At 50.3% G+C, this 19,106-nt stretch overlaps 2 protein-coding genes across 2 annotated transcripts in view; one reads left to right on the top strand and one right to left on the bottom strand.

Moving 5' to 3' along the window:
- The window catches only part of RAB37 (RAB37, member RAS oncogene family), a 63,219-nt gene that overhangs the window by 30,595 nt on the left and 13,518 nt on the right, over positions 1-19,106 (bottom strand). The gene's annotated exons all lie outside the window — the stretch shown is intronic.
- Positions 2,179-16,995, top strand: CD300LF (CD300 molecule like family member f). Its single transcript, XM_037914125.2, has 7 exons — positions 2,179-2,568; positions 2,953-3,300; positions 8,909-8,990; positions 11,003-11,115; positions 13,042-13,079; positions 13,653-13,787; positions 14,749-16,995. The coding sequence occupies exons 1-7, from the start codon at positions 2,529-2,531 to the stop codon at positions 14,899-14,901; spliced, it is 909 nt and encodes a 302-aa protein (XP_037770053.1). The 5' UTR covers positions 2,179-2,528; the 3' UTR covers positions 14,902-16,995.

Here is a 19,106-nt window from a genome sequence, read left to right as displayed (position 1 = left end):
AATGTTTTGGTTTCATTCTGTTGCAGAATAAAAACAAACCTTGAAACCTCGACATTTTTCGCAAACTGGAATTTTTGTTTTGCAGCCAGCCCTAGTCCTCCCAGCTGTCAACTCCCTCCAAAGGCATCGCGCGGGATCGGACCCACAGGCAGTACACGTTTACTCTGAAAAGGTGCACCGCATTTTGAAAGGAAATTGCTTCACCCAGGTTCCCACCCCTTTTGTGTTTGCTTTCGACGAAGACAGGAGTGGTTGAGATTTGCAGGCACCAATGTTCTCAGATACTGAGCTCAAAGTCTCAAGTGGGAGCGTTCGCAAAAACTGAATGTTACATATGTGCACAAGAGTATTCGGGCTGGAAGTCCTTGCACCCTCATCTAATCAGGGACCAGAAACAACATGACGTGACTTATCTGATCAACCAACCACAATACAGCTCAAATAACCAATATTCACAGAGAACTGCCCAGGGTCAGGCCAAAAATTTTCCAAAATTACCCCCAGAATTGGACAATGGATAAATGAGAGGAGATTGCAGCCTGTTTGTGGGATATCCAAGGGGGGGAAAAAAACAGGCTACGTTCATTATCAATTATTTTCTCAGCTCTAATAGTGAGTGTAAGGTAGGGAAAAGACCGAAGAAAACTCCAGGATCGAAATGCTACAGTTACCATTTATTTTTCTCTTTCTGGCCTCTGTTTAAAGCAAAGATGGACCCCATGCTATAAAATCCAGAACTGAGTCCACATCAAGATTTTGCATTCTCACAAACTTTGAGGATGGTTGGATTCAGGTTTGTGTTTCACTCCCTTACAGAGCGAAGGGCAAGCCACCCAATTGGGAGTTAGGTTTCAGAGTAGCAGCCGTGTTAGTCTGTATCCGTAAAAAGAAAAGGAGTACTAGTGGCACCTTAGAGACTAACCAATTTATTTGAGCATAAGCTTTCGTGAGCTACAGCTCACTTCATCGGATGCATTCTAACACGGCTGCTACTCTGAAACCTTTTGTAGTGATAATCAAGGTGGGCCATTTCCAGCACTTTACAAGCTCAAAGATAGCTGGGAGTGCTGGTAGCATAGGGCCTGAGGAGGGAGTCTACATTGCCAGACAATCCTGCTGTCAGGGTGCCAATGCCTGAGATGATGGGGCATCCAGGATTTCCAGATTTATGGATCTTGGGTAGCAGATAGAATACCCCTGGTCGGGGTTCTAGGGGTGTGTGCGCGGATTTGTTCTTGTGCTTTTTCAGGGAGTTTCTTGAGCAGATGGTGTAGTTTCTTTTGGTAACCCCCAGTGGGATCAGAGGGTCCTGGCTTGTAGAAAGTGGTGTTTCGTGTTCTCTGTGTATATAAAATCTCCCCACGATATTTTCCACTGTATGCATCCGATGAAGTGAGCTGTAGCTCACGAAAGGTTATGCTCTAATAAATTTCTTAGTCTCTAAGGTGCCACAAGTCCGCCTTTAATTTGGAGTTAGATTCCCTTCCAAAAAGTTAGAGTGGGAGCTGGAACTGAGGTTTTGCTTCCAACCTGTCACTAATTGAAAGGGAAGCTGCCTTGTGAACTTCGATTATATTGCGAAGAGAAAGTCACAATTTAAAAAAAAAAATCCTTACATGTAATAAAAATAGTTAACAGGAAAGCTGCCATTTCAACACGGCTAGAGAAACAGGAAGAGCAACTCAACATGTTGTGATAATATTTGGCAATTATACAGTGCATTCCATCTTCATAGCACTGCACAATCCCCCCCTTCCACTCCCCCAGGGGTAGGAAAGTAACTATTGTCAGCCTGCATTTTACCGATAAGGAAACTGAAACATTAACATGAAGTGACTTGACCAAGGTCACAAAAGGAGTCAGCCGGCTCAGTTCTCCCCTGTATCCATGCTCCACTTGCCACAGAAGAGCCAAAGTGACTTCACACAGCAAGTCAGGGGCAGAGCTAGAACTCAGGTCCCAGCCCAGCACTGTAGCCACTAGACCACACTGTCTCTCTGCTGAATTTTGCCAGATGAAGCACAAAAACAACTCACCTGATCTAACGAAGGGCAGGTGAGGATGGCAAAGCTAATGATACATTAATAACCCATTCAAGAGAGGCGAACCACCATAGCTGAATGGACAATTAGCATTTGGCATGGTTGGTGTTTTAGATACACACAGAGTTAAATAACAGTTCTCCAAAGGAGTGCCCTGCAAGAGCCTCCAACAGAAGCCGGATTGCAGCTGATTGCTTCCCCTCCCTTCTTCCTCTCTGCCCTGGTTCTTTCTTCCGTATTTCACCTAGTGTTTCTGCTCCTGTGATTGTAACTTGGCCAGGTTGTGATATGAAGCAGAGCACCAGGAAAAGACTGACTGAAAGAACAAAGCAGAAGTGTCTGGATGTCACTTACCACAGACACGGGATTTGCAAACCTGAGAGAGAGAAATGTCACAGGCTGGAAGGAACCAGAGCTCTCTTTTTAGAGCATTTTAAAGAAAAGACCTGACAGAGCTTTAGGGAGAAAGGGGCAATTGGAGGGACAATGCAGCTGTCCTTCACTGGGGTGATTCTCTTCCTTGCAGGTGAGAGGTTTCTATTGATCCAGTCACACCAGAGAGACCGCCTGAAAGGCTAATCTACCCACTGACAGTCAGTATCCTTCACTTCCCTTTCAAAAGGAGAGAGGCTAAGGGGGTTTATTGTCATCTCTCTACTGGGGATTTATGCTGGGTAACTTGAGCATTAACACTAATGGGAATCACCCAAGTCCAACCCCTGTGGAGCCAAACGAGACCCTCCCCCTATATTTCTCTGCTGATCGGCAGCACGCTGCATGGTCTGATAGGGACCAGCTGGGGTGGAGGGAACGGGGCCCCTTGGGGCTTTGAGTTCAAGTTGCCATTCTGCCTCCTCAACCATTCAGTGAAGAGGAAATGACAAGGTTTGCTTTTTGATTTGTTTTTCAGGCTACTCCTCTGGGCTGGCTGCCCTGGAGCTGACTGGCCCTGGGGAGGTGAGCAGGGCCCTGGGCGAGTCGGTGTCCGTGCAGTGTCGGTACGATAAAAGGTATCAAGGAAACAGAAAATACTGGTGCAGAGGAGCAGTTTGGAGAACCTGTCACACAGCTGTTGAGACCACAGGGTCGGAGGCCGAGGCAAAGAGGGGCAGAGTCTCCATCAGAGACAACCCCAGGCTGTGCACATTCACAGTGACCATGAAGAACCTGACGCTGGGAGATGCTGGGATTTACTGGTGTGGGATAAGCAGATTTGGATACGATCCAGGAGTTCCTGTTAAGGTGACTGTTGTCCCAGGTGAGTGTCTACTCAGATCTCTGTACAGCTCCTACATTGCGAGTAAGGTTGAATGGGGGACGGGTAAGAAAGAGAGACGGGCACTTGAGGGCAGGATGTTCGTACATCCCTACCTGTCCCCAGAGGTGATTTCCTGATCTGACTCACCCTTCTGGTATTGCTGTGGGCCACGAGCAGGACACGTGCGGGTCGGGAAGAGGCCGTCACCGTGGGCATGCTCGAGTCAGAGTTTATTGTCTGGGTGGGTTTTACACCTCCCCAGGCAGCCACAGCTGCTCCCTCCCCCAGACCAGCTCGGAAGAACTGGGGGCACAACTGCAGCCCCACGTTGACTAAGGGATCCAGCAGGGAGCTTGCCAGGGAAGGAGCCAAGAGGCTCTAACCAGCACAGGAGCAGAGCAGTAGCCGAAGGCAGCGAACGTTGGCTGAAGCTCCTGATCCCCATCGAAGTTTCTTTAAAATGTGCCTCTGCTCTGAAAACCGGCTGGGAAAAACCTGGCACCTTGATGGTCTCTCAGGGATTCCAGGTCAAACGCGCTCCTTTTACGAGCACCAAGACGTTAGTTTTCCAGCTGTAGGCTCCCTGCAAACCTGGAATCTGAGGGCCATGCTGGGCTCCTTCCTGGCAGCTCATCATCACCAGGACTAAAAATTCTAGGGGGCAGATTAAACCTGCTAAAGATGCTCCAGGTATATTCAGTCACCTTTGTAAATGAACTCACACCAGTCCTGGTCATGCTCCTTATCTGCGTACTTTCCATGGGCATTCATACGTCTGAGTTTTTTCCAGGAAAGCATTTTCATAAACCAAATTTTACATTGACATTTGGATGTGGAATATCTCACACAGCTACCCAATTGGGGAGTAGAGATAGGGGGGCCAATTGGGGGCCTATCACGAACTCTTGTTGGGGCTCAACTGGTCAGTGGCAACTCACCACTGCTACAATCACAAATATTAACCTTTCATATGTGTGAAATTCACCACTGTGCAGAGGGACATTACCCCCTTAGGCCATTTAGCCTTCCTCTGTAGCAGCTAGTTAGAGAAGAGAAGGGCCCAAGCCACAAAATATGGACCCAGATTTTTCACCCCACAAGGTGTGGGGTGTGTGTGTCCAGATCGAGGGCTTTGACTCAGCCCTTTACAGGCACAGGGGCCAACTACAAAATTCAGATCCAGAATTCTCTCCCCCCCCCCCCGACCCCCACCCACTCACCCACACTCCAATGTTTGGGAAGGGATTGGATCTTCCCACCCCTAATTTGAAGGAAAACTGCATAGAAATGATTTTCAAATCATTACAGCTACATTTCAAAGAGTAAATGCCTATTTTTAAAAGTCCCTTACACATAATAAATATCAACAGTTAACAGCAAAGCTGCAGTCTCAAGTGTCTGATGACCTGGTGTGAGACACAGGAAGGGCAACTCAATATATAACACTTAGCACCTATATGGTGCTTCCTGTCTTCACAGCAGCACTGTACAAATGACAGGTTTCAGAGTAGCAGCCGTGTTAGTCTGTATTCGCAAAAAGAAAAAGGAGGACTTGTGGCACCTTAGAGACTAACAAATTTATTAGAGCATAAGCTTTTGTGAGCTACAGCTCACTTCCTCGGATGCATACAGTGGAAAATATAGTGGGGAGATTTTATATACACAGAAAACATGAAACAATGAGTGTTACCATACACACTGTAATGAGGGTGTGTGGGGGGGGAACCTTTTGTAGTGATACTCAAGGTGGGCCATTGATTCTTGATGATGCGTTGGAGAGGTTTTAGTTGGGGGCTGAAGGTGATGGCTAGTGGCGACAAAGAGAATAACAGAACGCCACTAGCCATCACCTTCAGCCCCCAACTAAAACCTCTCCAACGCATCATCAAGGATCTACCACCTATCCTGAAGGACGAACCATCACTCTCACAGATCTTGGGAGACAGGCCAGTCCTTGCTTACAGACAGCCCCCCAACCTGAAGCAAATACTCACCAGCAACCACACAACAAAAAACACTAACCCAGTAACCTATCCTTGCAACAAAGCCCATTGCCAACTATGTCCACATATTTATTCGGGGACACCATCATAGGGCCTATCACATCAGCCACACCATCAGAGGCTCGTTCACCTGCACATTTACCAATGTGATATATGCCATCATTTGCCAGCAATGCCCCTCTGCCATGTACATTGGCCAAACTGGACAGTCTCTACGTAAAAGAATAAATGGACACAAATCAGACGTCAAGAATTATCACATTCAAAAACCAGTCTGAGAACACTTCAATCTCTTTGGTCACTCGATTACAGACCTAAAAGTGGCAATTCTTCAACAAAAAACTTCAAAAACAGACTCCAATGAGAGGCTGTTGATTTGGAATTAATTTGCAAACTGGATACAATTAACTTAGGCTTGAATAAAGACTGGGAGTGGATGTGTCATTACACAAAGTAAAACTATTTCCCCATGTTTATTTCCTCTCCTACTGTTCTTGTAAAGTGCTGGAAATGGCCCACACTGATTATCACTACAAAAGGTCACTCCCCCTGCTCTCCTGCTGGTAAAAGCTCACCTTTCCTGGTCACTCTCGTTACAGTGTGTATGGTAACACCCATTGTTTCATGTTCTCTGTGTATATAAAATCTCCCCACTGTATTTTCCACTGTATGCATCCGATGAAGTGAGCTGTAGCTCACAAAAGCTTATGCTCTAATAAATTTGTTAGTCTCTAAGGTGCCACAAGTACTCCTTTTCTTTTTAGAAATACTGGTGCAGAGGAGCACAGTGGAACAGCCGCTCCAAAGTTGTTGAGACTGAAAAGTCAGAGATCAAGGTGAAACGGGGCAGAGTCTCCATCACAGACAGTCACAGCAGGAGCACATTCACTGTGACCATGGAGAACCTGACTCTGGGAGATACTGGGATCTACTGGTGTGGAATAAATATAAAAGGTGCAGGTGATCCTTATTCCCTTGTTAAGGTGACTGTTCTCCCAGAAAGAAAAGGAGTACTTGTGGCACCTTAGAGACTAACCAATTGATTTGAGCATAAGCTTTCGTGAGCTACAGCTCACTTCATCGGATGCAGGTGAGTCTCTGCTCTGATCTATTGATGGCAACATGGAGCAAGGGACAGATTAACTCTCCCTTGGGACCAGGGCTATTAGATTTTGTGGGGCCCCTGTATACAAGTCTTTTTCCTAATTTAAAACAAAATTATCACAATTATGGCATCGAGGCTATTAATGCTATACTAAACTTGCCTTTTAGTTAACATAAAGTCATTCTGTGGTTACATTTAAGTCTTAAAACATGTAGAATATAGTAAAGTTAATTCAAAATAGCCTACTTCTTACCTAAGAACAGCTGTTATATTAGTTTCTTTCTGGGAGGGAGTTTGGGTGCGGGGCGGAGGGGGCTCCAGGCTGGAGCAGAGTGGTGGGGTGCAGGAGAGGGTGAGGGGTGCAGGCTCTGGGAGGGAGTTTGGGTGCAGGAGGGGGTTCTGACCTGGGGCAGGGGATTGGGGTGCAGGAGGGAGTGCGAGGTGTAGGCTCTGGCCGGGAGGCACTTACCACAGGGAGCTCCCAGCCAGCAGCACCGTAGGGCTCAGGCAGGCTGCCTGCATGCCGTGGCCCCACACCAATGGGAAGCCGCCGGCTGCTGACACGTCTCTGCATGCCCCTTGGGGGGGGAGGGGAACAATGTGTCTCCGTGCAGTGCCCGCACCTGCAAGTGCCCAGTTCCCAGCCAACAGGAGCTGCGGGGACGGTGCTGGCAGCAGGGGCAGTATGTGGAGCCGCCCTCCTGCCAGGGGCTGCAGAAACGTGCCAGCAGCTGGCTGCTTCCGGGAGCAGCGTGGAGCCGTGGCATGTAGGCAGCCTGCCTGAGCCCTGCTGAGTCGTGGCCCCCCTTAGCCCGGGGCTGCAGCCCCTAAAGCCTCTGCATTAATCTGGCCCTGCCTGGAACCCAAGTGTCTTTGTTTGGGGAGTGCTGGTGAGAGACTCAGACAGCTATTTATAGGCCCTAGCTTATCCCCAGGATAGCATCCTGGTCACTCAACCCTAGTGTACAGCAATAGGCTTTGTGTTTGGGTCGGTGAGGCTGGAGGAGTGAGCTGATGTGGGCGCCCAGGGGTTAGTGTATGTATGTGTGTGCAAGCTACACCACCTACTCCCGGGCAGCCCCGTGCACCCACTCCTGCAGCAACTGTTAGTGCTTGGAGGGCCAGCAGGGTGCTGCTGGAGGCCTCCAAGCACCAAAGCAGGGGAATGGCAGCAGTGGGCTGCAAGACCCTACCCGTCACACACACAATCCTGTCGCTGCTGATCTGAGGCTGGGGGCAGAGGGACCAGGGGGCAGGGACTCCTGGCAATGCAGCCAACTGTAGGGGAGACTCCCCTACTGAATTCAGGACTGGGATGGGGAGAAGCAGCAGGCCGGGGGGGCAGGTGTGGAGAGGGGGAGCAGGAAGGAGCACAGAGTGGGGTGTGCTCTACCTTGGGTACCTTGCTGTGCATGCCTAGCTCCATTGCAGCAGGTCTCTTGGATCAAGCTGGACCCCCAGGCAGTATGGGCTAGTCCCTGAGGGCTCCCCACTCTGGGCTGGCTCAGGAAGCCACGGTGCACTAGGAACAGAAGCAGCCAGCGGAACCTGCTCCTTCTGTCGACATTTCCTTGTGAAGATCAAATAAAGGGAACAACTGTGTGTGTCGAAATTTAAAATCCACACAGTGGCCTGTGTGAGAGCTATTATGGGACAGGATCAGTGTGCAGAACAGAGGGGTGTCTGGGGATCTGGTCCTGGAGCAAAGGGGGGGGGGAAGCCTGTATGATCTCAGAGGAAATCCCTAGAGGGGCTCGGGTTTGAATATCTCCCTTGCTGCAGGGGCTAAATATTTGGCCAATATCTATTACAGCAAATCAAATGGCCCCCGCAGGCTGAGTGCGTTCAATCTGGAGACTGCCGTCAATGCTTGGAGTACAGCATAGGGGGAACTTACTGCTGCTCTGAGGCCCTGATCCAAAGCCCATTGAAGTCTCTGGATACACTCCCACTAACTTCAGTGCACATAAGGCCCTAAGTGCAACCTTAACTACGGAGCTCCATGCTATGTATCCCATGCAAAATCCCCCCTCCCTATCCAGTCCCCACCCTGAGATCAGCCCACTCCCATGCAGCGTACCCCAGCTCCTTGCCTTTGCTCCATTACAGAGCTCGGCTTTTCACTGATGGGTGGTGGCTGCCATCGCCTGGTTGTGTGGTCGCTTGTGTGCGGTGCATTTGTTAGTGACAGTCTAGACCCCAGCGGTCACCTCTCTGTGTGCCAGCTAACACTCATACTGTGCGCTAATCGTCCCCCTCGGTGAGAGGCCAAGAACTGAACTGGCCCTAGAGACCCATGGCTCCCTTCACTCCTAGGAGTGCAGTGGGGAAGCTTGCTCTGCCTGTGCTGGGAGTGTTCGGGGAAGAGAGGGCTCCAGGCTCCAGCATGGGCAGGCCGGCACCTTTCACCTGAAATGTCGAGACTAAGAACACAGCAGCCTATGGAGAAGTGACATTTTGAAGACCTCAGAGCACTGTGTTTTCTGGCTTATATTTTCAGCGCTTTCCACTGCAGTGATGGTAACCACTGGATCTCTCTCCCCAGCAATAAGCACAACAAACGCAGCTGAGCACCCCAAAAGGTAAGGGCAGTTAAGTAAATGTAAAAGCAGGGTCTAAGCTGGGGTGTTCAGGGCGGAATTTCCAGGCCCAGCTTTGCACGCGTGTTACAGTCTGCAGCGGCAGAGACGGGCACATCCTGATTTATGTATGCACGCTAAGGGGCCGAGCGCCTAGCTGCCTGATTGGTGCCTGCAGATGGGGATTTTGCACATCCAAACCCAGAAGTTCCCACCCGCCTGCTGGTGCTCGTGACCCTGCACTGCCAGGCTGATGCACCGTTTCCCGGCCCCGTGTGTCATCGTTTACACAGGCAAAGAGGGAGTGCAAGCACACCGCAAAAGTCTGTGGGAGAACGGCACACGTTCTGCAGGCTCAGGAAGCTACACAGCACAGAGAGTAGAGCCGCTGCCTCAGGGTCTCTCAGCGCGTACCGGTGTGACAGAGCTAGGACTAGATCTCGGGTGTTCCTGGACTCCAGTTCTGTGGTCAGGCCACTAGCCCAGGCTTCCTCAAGACCTTTACTCTGTCTAACTGCACTTTCTCTATTGGTTTCCCTAATAACGCTTGGCAATCAGTGTACAAGAAGCTGCCATCTTATTTCTCACCCTTCCCGAGAGAGGTAGAGACCTTCCCCCAAAGATCACCCTCCTCCTTCAACCAGACACGGCAGCAGCAGGCAAATCCTCTTTTCTCTTGGCCTGCTCTTCCCTCTTATTCATATTGCCAGCCCCGTCTGCTCTGCCTTCCCTCCCCGCCAGCTGTAGCTACAGCTGGTAAATTAAATCTTTCCCTGGATATGGTAACTTAGCCAACTCGCTTACTCTAATTATATCACATCTCCCTTGGCACATGTGCTAATAAATAAAATTGTCTTGGTTTCTGAGCTTCTAGTGTCTGTACAGAACCCAGTTCGCATTTCCCTGCTCTGGCCCTGTCTCTCTTTTGTCCCGTAACATGAGCGGGTCAAAGATCTCCCTTTAGCTGACGTGGGTCTCACCCTTCAGCCCCTGGTGTAGAAACCGAGGGCTGGTCTACAGCCAAAGCCAGGGTTTAAACCAAAACTTAGGTCAGCCTAGCAATGTAGCTCTGGGGTGTGAAACATTCACACTGCTGAGAGATGTCATGAAGCCGACCAAAGCCCCGGTATAGACATCACTAGGTCAATGGAAGAATTCGTCTGTCTACCTAGCTCCTGCCTCTTGCGGGGGTGGATTTACTACAACGATGGAAAAAACCCTTCTATCACTGAAGCACGAGTCTACACTACGGCAGCACAGTGACTGCGCTGTCGTGTAGGCAAGCCCGAAAAGGGGTCAGTTTTATACCAATTCAGTTAAACTGGTGCAACTTTGTGTGTGGACACTTACATGGATCTAAAGCTGGATTGTAGCAGTTCAGCTGGGTCAGTAAATTATCAGCTCCACGCTAAACCCCATATAACCAGTTTGAAAAACTGATCAGAGGAGCCTTCATGCAGGGCCGTGCAATCGTTTAACAGCATCAGTTTTTGAACTACTTTGAGTTAAAGTAGTGCAACTTCGGCATGCAGGTAACCCCTGACTGGATAATTCTGTGCATTGTTCCCAGGGGCGAGCAGCACTGCTTTAGCCATGCTTTGTGGAGGTCCCTTTCTATAGAAGGTAGTGGAAGGGCTTCTGCATTTATGAGAGGAGACTAGAGATGGGAGAGGGTCACTTTTTTCAGCTCTGATGAAATGCCCAGTAGGCTGAATCTGAACAGTATCAAGTCTGGTTCTGGGCCTCTCTCTGGAGCTTGGTTGGTTGGAATGGGAATTGGTATTCACTGGGTCAAGGAGTGGCTGTGGGTCCCTGGGGCTGGGGGTGAACAATCCCTAGAGCAGGGAGGGTCATCACATGGCCTGTAAATGGCTGCTGGCAGTCCAGTATACAGAGGTGCATTTGCACAAATACCTAGGGCAGGGCTAGCTTTGTTCCCCGACTGAATTTCCACCACCCCCTTCACTGACAGGTAGGCGGTGTCTCAGAGATGTATTTTTCCCTTTGTCTTCCAGTTCTCCTTTCACCAGCGCTCTGTTCTTGCTGCCAGTGCTCCTGCTGGTTTTACTTATGTTACTGAGCGGAGCCATTCTCCTGGCCAGAAGAATGATGCTGAAGAGGAAAAAGGGTGAGAGGTGGGGGCTGCTCTGGTCTCAGATGGCTCTGCCCTCCTTTCATTTCCTCCCCTCCCCCCCCCCCCCAAATCACTTACTCCCTTGGCCAATAAAGCTTCGTGAAGCCCTGCTCCTAACTGCTTAGTCTGCCAAAAATCCCATGCAAATCAGGAGTTTTGCCTCAGTAGCCAGTTCTCCCATTTCCACGTTCAGTGCAAGGGAAGTGGTTTAAACAGAACTGCAATTATTTAGAGAGCAGCCAGCCTGTGCTAAGCACGATAGGGACGCACAGCAAGACACAGTTCCTAGAGGGAAAGGCTTTCAATTGAAGCAGGCAACACCCAGGCCCAGTGTAGGGGAGGGGAGTTTGAGCCCTGTTTCACTGTTTCTCTTATCTGATTTTGGTCTAAATCTCTCTCCCCCTGTCTGAACTTGGCATGGTGGGGGGGGGGGGGGTGGTAAGGGCTAAGGGACTGGAGACATCTGGGTTCTGTCCTTGTGTGCAACATGAGAATAAAAATTCTTCAAGGCTTAGTCCACTAACATATGGGAGGCACTTGATTACTACAGCGAGAAGCACCATAGAAAATCCTATGCAACAACCCCCTCCTCTTCTCTGACCGATACTGAATTCCCTGCACTAACCCCCTCTCACCCCAGTCTCTGCCACCCACGCCAGGGTCAGTCCTACAAGGGGGTGAGCAGCCAGCCCCATTTTCCAGTCAAGGAGCCTACTCACACTCGTGCAGTACTTAAGCATGGGCTAAATGCCTTGTGTGAGTGTGCAAGAATGCTCAGCCCCCTGCAGGCTCATGCCTATTTTCTTATTTTACACACATACTCTCTTTTCTCCTGCTCCAGGTTGCATCACCCCTGAGCCAATGATTAGTCAGAACTGCGGTTTAGTGCAGTTTCAAAAATAGCAACAGCCAAGTTACCCAAGGCACTTGCTCAGCCCCAAGTGGAGCAATGAGAGAGAGACTGAGGAAGCTGTGGGGAGAGGGGGTTTGTACTAACACTATTGGACAGGCAATGTAATGCACCTCAGAAAGAGACGAGGCTAACAGCTTCCCCACTATCACAGCTAGGGGACTAAGCCACCACTCCCAAGGGGATATATGCAGCTGATTACACCCCACACACTGGAAACCTCTGTACCAGGAGGGCAAAGTCCAGTGAGCAAACAGCAGCAGGCCATCTGCTTCTCTCCCAGGGAAGTTCCACTTGTCCAGGGTTGCACCCATCTGCCAGGAGGAGATCTGGCCCCGTAGCTTTGCCTACAGTTCATCTGTGTTTATGGGCCACGGCTTGCCAATGCCCAATGCCACAGAGGGCCTCAGAATTCCTTCCTGTTCACAGTCTCCATCTGCTCTTTGCCCACTGGGCACGGTACAAGGGCAACTCCAGAGAATCACAGCAGGAGCAGCAATTGCTGTCCACTTGTGGGTGGGGGGGATCTGGGTGTAAAACTGGTGCTTATTACACTGGTGAAGGCTGTGGAAGTGAAATAGGCTCAGGAGCTCCAGGGATGCAGGTGGTGGTTCTGGCCTGTAGGATGCATCTCAGCCACAGGGGTGGTGGAACCAGAGGAGATCCATCTCTCTCCTCTTGAAAGGCAGGAGAGTCTAGTTCCATCTGTGTGTTCCTCACCAGTTCTAGGTACATGCCCTGTGTCATCCCAGGTATCCCCAGTCACTTCCAGGAGTCTGTGCCCACCTAGTCTAAGCACTAACAGCTCAGAACTAAGCCCTGGAGAAAGAGGCCAACATTTTTGTGATGATAGTGGTAAAGGGCTGAATGCTTCAGCATTTTACCCCTCCTTATGTAGGATCTGGAGGAGCCCACCTCCCTTCCCCACTCCCAGCCTCGTCACTCCTCCTCTGTAGATCTTCTCTTTCAACACGGTTACATCAGTGTAATAAGGGTCTGTTACCTTTCAGCTGCTGGAGCCATTGGGCCTAGCCCAGCAGTGAATGAGGTAAGAGGGGGAATGAGTGCTGGGCTCTGAGACAGTGGGTTAATTCTCCAGCCCCAAGGAGAACAGTGGAGTTCAAGTCCGAGTAAGAGGGTGCTGAGCTCAGTTATTCAACCCCTTGGAACTAAAATAGAGGAGAATCCAGAGTGAGGGACAGGCTGAATCCCTGGGAAGGAGGTTGGTCATTGTAGGGGGGCCCCAGCCATGATTTGGTCTGGTGCATAAAGCATTGGATGGAGTCAGGAATCCTGGATCTGCCAATAGCTCATTGCGAGACCTTGGGTAAGTCACCATCTCTCTGTGCCTCTCTTTCCAGTCTGTAAAATGGGAAGAACACTAGTTCCCTTTGCAAAGGGCTTGAAGATTCCTGGCTGAAAAGCACTAGGAGCACTGCTGGAGAAAGCAGGGAGACTGTTGTTTGAGGAGAGGGGAGTTAAAGGGGAGGAAAAACCAGGGGACAGATAACAGAGGTAGGCTGTGCCCCTGGATCACCCCAGAAGCAGTGCCTGGTGCTGCTGCAGGGGCAGAGAGCGCCAGCTCAGAGATCCCAACCCAGATTGTGTTTTTTTTTTCCAGGCAGTTACCAGCACCGAAAGTGATGTTTCCTATGCAACTGTGAAACCAAAGCCTAGAAAATCCATCACTACAGCCCCATCCCCTGACTCTGCTCAGGCCAAGCCCAGTCCAGAAAGGGTGGAATATTCAGCTGTAGTAAGGATTCTGGCATTCAGTTCTAAAATGCAAGGATGTTTGAAGAGATTCTTCTGATCCCTTTTATTCTCTTTAAATCTTGCTTTAGGGTTCTACAGGGCATGCCGAGTCTTGCACAAGAGCACTTGCATGCAATGTTCATGTGTCTTCTAGCACATTGAACCCTGGTCCTTTCACTAGCAGCAAGAGGAGTTCAGGAAAGGCTCTAGAAAAGTTTATCAAATTTCTAGGAGGTTTTAGAAAAGCTTAATCTCCATCAGGTCTGGAAAAGTTTGGACCACCTCACACACTCAGAACAGCAGCTGAAGTCAGAGCATAGAGGGCCAATTTTGCTTTGTACATACAGTGTTGACAGACTGTAGTTGCTGGTGGGCAGGATTGAACCTGGGGCCTCTGAAGCTTAGTTCGTGAGCTAGAAGCCAGCTGGCTGCCAGTGAAGGCAGTAGAGCAGACTCATTTTAGCTCGCTCTAAGCGGTCTCAGTGCCACTAGATGGGACGAACACCACACCCAGAAGGTGTGTGGGTTTTACACAATTTGCCTACGTGTGGGTAACCGCATGTACCAGCTGAGAAACTGCAAGCCCAATCTCAGCCCATGCAGGTAGGATGCAAAACAGGCCATGCACAAAGTCAGCTGCAAATTTAAATGTTCCAGTCTCATGTGACTTGCCCAGCAGTCATGTCACATGCTCATCCACAGGACTGGAGTTCCACTCACCACCATGCCATTTTTAGAAAGAAACTATTCCTAGTGCAGAAAGATCTGCACGCACACACACACGACAAGGATGTGCATGAGCATTAGGAAACCTGTGCTGTGCAACCAGCCTCATCTGAGCAATTGAGTTACTTAGACAAAGCAGCCAGGGTATGAGCGCTTCTGTTCCTCAGCATCTGTTCTAGTTACGGTCTCTCGCCCTTCATTTCTTTTCTCTGATCAAGGCTGTTTTAAAATTTCAGGCTCCAGGGATGACAGATATTTCTTACGCCACAGTGAAATATCCAATCCTGGATGAGCAGGCAATCTATGTCAACGTGGGCAGGTCATCCAACCAACCCCCCTTGAGCAGCCCTCTGGAACAAACAGAGTACTGCGAGCTGAAAAGGAAATAGGCTCTCCCCAGAACATCTCCCTCCTCCCTGTAGTTGTGTGGAAGTGCGAAGATTGCAACCTCTTGGAGCAGCGCTGCAAGGGATGGAATCGCCCGAGATGAGCTGGTGGAGACTCAGCCAGATTATGCAAAGGCCAGATGGACCTACAGTCTATTGAACTGGGAGACCGTCTTGCCAGAATGGTCTGATGCAGCTGAACATGATGTGGTGTAATGGGGGGAATGCCGTGGAGAGGCAGAAGAATCGCTTCCTCAGTCTTATTTATTTAATGTATGTCAGTCCTCACCTGCGCTCTCTCACACAAGTTAAAGCCGGAGGGAAAATAAATAAATCTGATTCTGCAGAGATGGGTCCAAGTCATGTAGGTCTGCTCCAGTTTCCTAGATTTGAGTGGAGAGAGGTTGGGTTTGGGAGCCAGACCCAGGGAGCATGGTGGTGGTGATATCTTCATCCAGCTCTCCTGAGACAGTGAAGCTGCTGCATGGGTCATAGCTGCTCAGAGAGATAAGGGAGAACTGTGGGAGCAGGACCACAGAAAGACAAGGGATGGAGTGCGGCTGGCATCTGGGGACAATGCTTAGACAGGAGCATTCCCAAAAAAAGGCAGCCGGGACTTTGATTGGAATGGGCCCCCAATGGAAGACAGCGCCAGGGAGGAAAGGAGAAAGACCTCAGGCACCAAGCAGCATGGAATGGCACCAGCTCAGTGGAGATGATGCAGCATTGTTGGGGTAGAGGCCTTGGAGAGAAAAGACAGCAGCCCTGGGAGGGGCGGGTTGGCAAGATCGGACCAGAGTGACAGGAAGCGGGAGGGAGTTTTGCATCATTTCACTGCATGTGTTCTGTTGCTAAATGGGCAGTGACCTTTCAAGGGGAGCTCCCACAGCACCATGGGACAGGGAAAGTGGTATTTGCCTGTGCAGAAACTTGCAACATTCCAAGTTTGGGAGTAAGTTTAATGCTTATGAAAGGAGGGGGGTAGGGTGTCAGGGGGTGGAAGCAGCAGGAGACGAAACTGGGAGTCAGGAATCATAAGTTCTGTTCCCAGCTCTGCAACTGACCCACTATCTGATCTTGGACAAGCCCCTTCACCTCTTTATGCCTCAGTTTCCCCCATTGTGAAGCATAGCAAATGGCTGTGCACTGAGAGATCTATGGAGGAAGAGTGGTATATACAAAAGAGTTCAGTAGGGTTATTTACAGGGCTGGTTTGATCCAGGCACACAGAGCATGCATTGTGCTAAGGTTCTGCCAACAAATCACTCCAATACTGACCCACAGCCACATCCTGCTAGTCAAGTCCTGAGCTCTCCCTCAGGTCTGTCAATGGTCTCACCCTTCTTCAGGGCCTGCCTTACTAATCCTGGGCTTTTCTACAGCAAAGGCTGCCAGCTGATGAATTACACCAAGTCTCCTGTGGTTCTGCTGCGAGGTGCACAGAGAGGGACAGGCACAAGCTCAGACCCTTCACTTGCATCTTCATTCAGGAACCTGGGGGTCTCTAATATGGACACTGTAATGAACCAATGCACAACAACTCAGCTCTCAGTGCTCACTCCTGCCTCCTTGGTGATTGTCTAGACAGAGATGTTCCGAGAAGCAGGAGGGCTGACAGGAGTCAGATGAATCTGCATGAACCAGGGACTGCGTGCACTCTGGGGCGAAGGTTACCACAGCTCCTCCACAAAGTGAAGGCAGTAGGGGAGGAGTAAGGCAGATCAGGCAGGGTATAAAACATTTCCTGATAAGTACCCCGGGTTGGGGAGTGGTATTCTGGTTTCTTCAGAGACCAGACAAGAAAAAAAAAACAAAAAAAAAACAAAAAAAACCACACACAACAACACTACCCCACACACATTTGGGATAATTAACTCACATTTAAACTGACTCAGGGCCTTCCTTCTGCTTCATGATCTAAAAAGTGATACAAACTTGTAATCACAGGAAAAAAACCCAGTTGCAGGGTTTGGAAGGACTAGCATCTTCCAGAGCCCAGTGTTGCTGTTGGAGGTGGGGGGGTGACCACTGGTCAGCTTTTTATCACGCATCTTTTGTTGCTTTAGATTCTCTCTCTGTAATGCTTTTATCTTAAGAATAAAGGTGCTTGCTTAGCAGGAGCTATGCGGTGACTTGTCACTATTGTCAATACACTGGTCATAGCTCTTGGAGAAAGCAAACCACAGGCACTTGCCTTTGAGGCAGCCCCAGCAAGCCAGTCTATCACAGTATAGATCAGGGAGCTGTGCAGCTTTAGAAACCCTGGTCAGAAGGGAGCGAGATGCAGGTCTCCACCCAGGAGAGGTGATGGCTGGGAGCTGGAAATCTTTCCTGGGTGCCTTCTAGGGACTGCGGAGCAGGTGTGGGGGAGAATACACAATGTGTATTTGCAAACATGCAAGCAGCATGGCAGCCTTTGTGCCAGAAGTATCTGATGCAACTGGGTCTGCTAAGTGAAAGTCTGCTGCTACTCTGGGACTGGCTCTTCTCTACCAGGGAGAACTGAATGAATGGGTGTGTCAGAGCTGCAGGAGATGGGCTGGGGACCTCCACTATTAATATGACAGTAGCACTCAGAGGGCCCCAAACAAGATTGGGTCCCCACTGTGCCAGGGGCTTTATAAACATATAGGACAACCTGGTCACTGCACCACACATCTTCTGGTTTAAGGAGAGGAAAGGGATACAATATATGGAGGAGGAGGAGTGAAATTTACCCCTATACGGAGAGCTCACACAGTCTTAGGCACCACTTGTCTCTAGTTCAGGGGTAGGCAAACTTTCTGGCCCGAGGGCCACTTCTGGGTGGGGAAATTGCATGCAGGGCTAGGGCAGGGGGTTCGGGTGTGGGAGGGAGTGCGGGAAGGAGTGCAGTGTGCAGGAAGGGGCTTAGGGTAAGGGGTTGGGGCAGAGGAGGGGTGCGGCAGGGGGCTCAGGGCAGGGAGTTGGGGTGCAGGAGGGGTTTGGGCTCCAGCCTGGCATCACTTACCTGGAGCGGCTCCGGGGTGGTAGTGGTGCGCAATGGGACCAGGGGGCTCTATGTGTTGCCCTTGCCTGTGGGTACCTCCCCCAAAGCTCCTGTTGGCCGTGGTTCCCCATTCCTGGCCAATGGGAGCTGCGGTGGGTGGTGCCTGGAGGCAAGGGCAGTGCACAGAGCCCTCTCCCCCACCCCGCAAACCAGGAACTGCAGGGACATGGTGCTGGCCGCTTCCCAGAGCGGCACGGGGCCTGTGGCGCCACAGGGGTGGCAATCCCGTGGGCCAGATCCAAAGCCCTGAGGGGCCGGATCTGGCCTGCAGGCCATAATCTGGCCACCCCTGGTCTAGCTGAAGCCCTGAAAATACAGCTGAAGGGGAATTTGGGTGGTGCTAGGCCTTACAGACAGGCTGTCTGCACAGGGCTGCATTTCACACAGTGATCAGGGAGTTAGAGGATGTACCTCGTTAGCTCCAGCTATTTTCTCCCTCCCAGTCCGATCCTGCTGACAGGCACCTGAAGTAACCCCAATGAACACACCTGTGTAGAGTTCCTTTCATGCAGGAGCAGGGCCTATATTTGTTTTTGCACTGGGGGTTAGTTGAGAGTTGCCCTCGGCAGCTCTAGAGTCCTTTTCCAGTCACAAAACTAAGCCTCCAGCCCCTGCCCCAGCAAGCAGCAGCCACCACCAGCGCCCTGGGCTACCAACTCTCACTGCACCCTGAGGGGTGGAGTTTCCCTTTGAGGGCAGAGATGTGTGGCTTGCTAGATGGAGATCATCAGGTTCTAACTGCACCTGCAGGTTTCCCCAGACAGGCAGGCCCCCGGAGGGAAGCATCACTTCAATATTTTCATCCCCGTATTAATGGGAGGGGGGGGGGGGGAAGAGATGGTGTTTGAGCATCACAGCTGCAGCTCAGAGTGGTAGCCATGTTAGTCTGTAACCGCTAAAAGAACGAGGAGTACTCATGGCACCTTAGAGACTAACAAATTTATTTAAAATAAATTTAAGTCTCTAAATTTTGTTAGTCTCTAACGAGTACTCCTCGTTCTTTTAGCTGCAACTCAGTGGGTGGAAAGTAATTTGCACCTTGCTGACTCCATATAGACAGGCTTCCTTTTGTGTCCTTCCCACTTAGCTCAGCTGGCCAGTCCCTTTTATTTGGGGAAATAGATTGCCTAACAACTGCATTTTCATTTCCCAGAGTCCTTTGCAGATCCACAGTATCCTC

The sequence above is a fragment of the Chelonia mydas genome, chromosome 14 (genome assembly GCF_015237465.2).
Source record: "Chelonia mydas isolate rCheMyd1 chromosome 14, rCheMyd1.pri.v2, whole genome shotgun sequence".
Classification (NCBI taxonomy): Eukaryota; Metazoa; Chordata; order Testudines; family Cheloniidae; genus Chelonia; species Chelonia mydas.
Note: the sequence above shows the minus strand (reverse complement) of the source record. Positions and strands in the feature narration are given on the sequence as shown.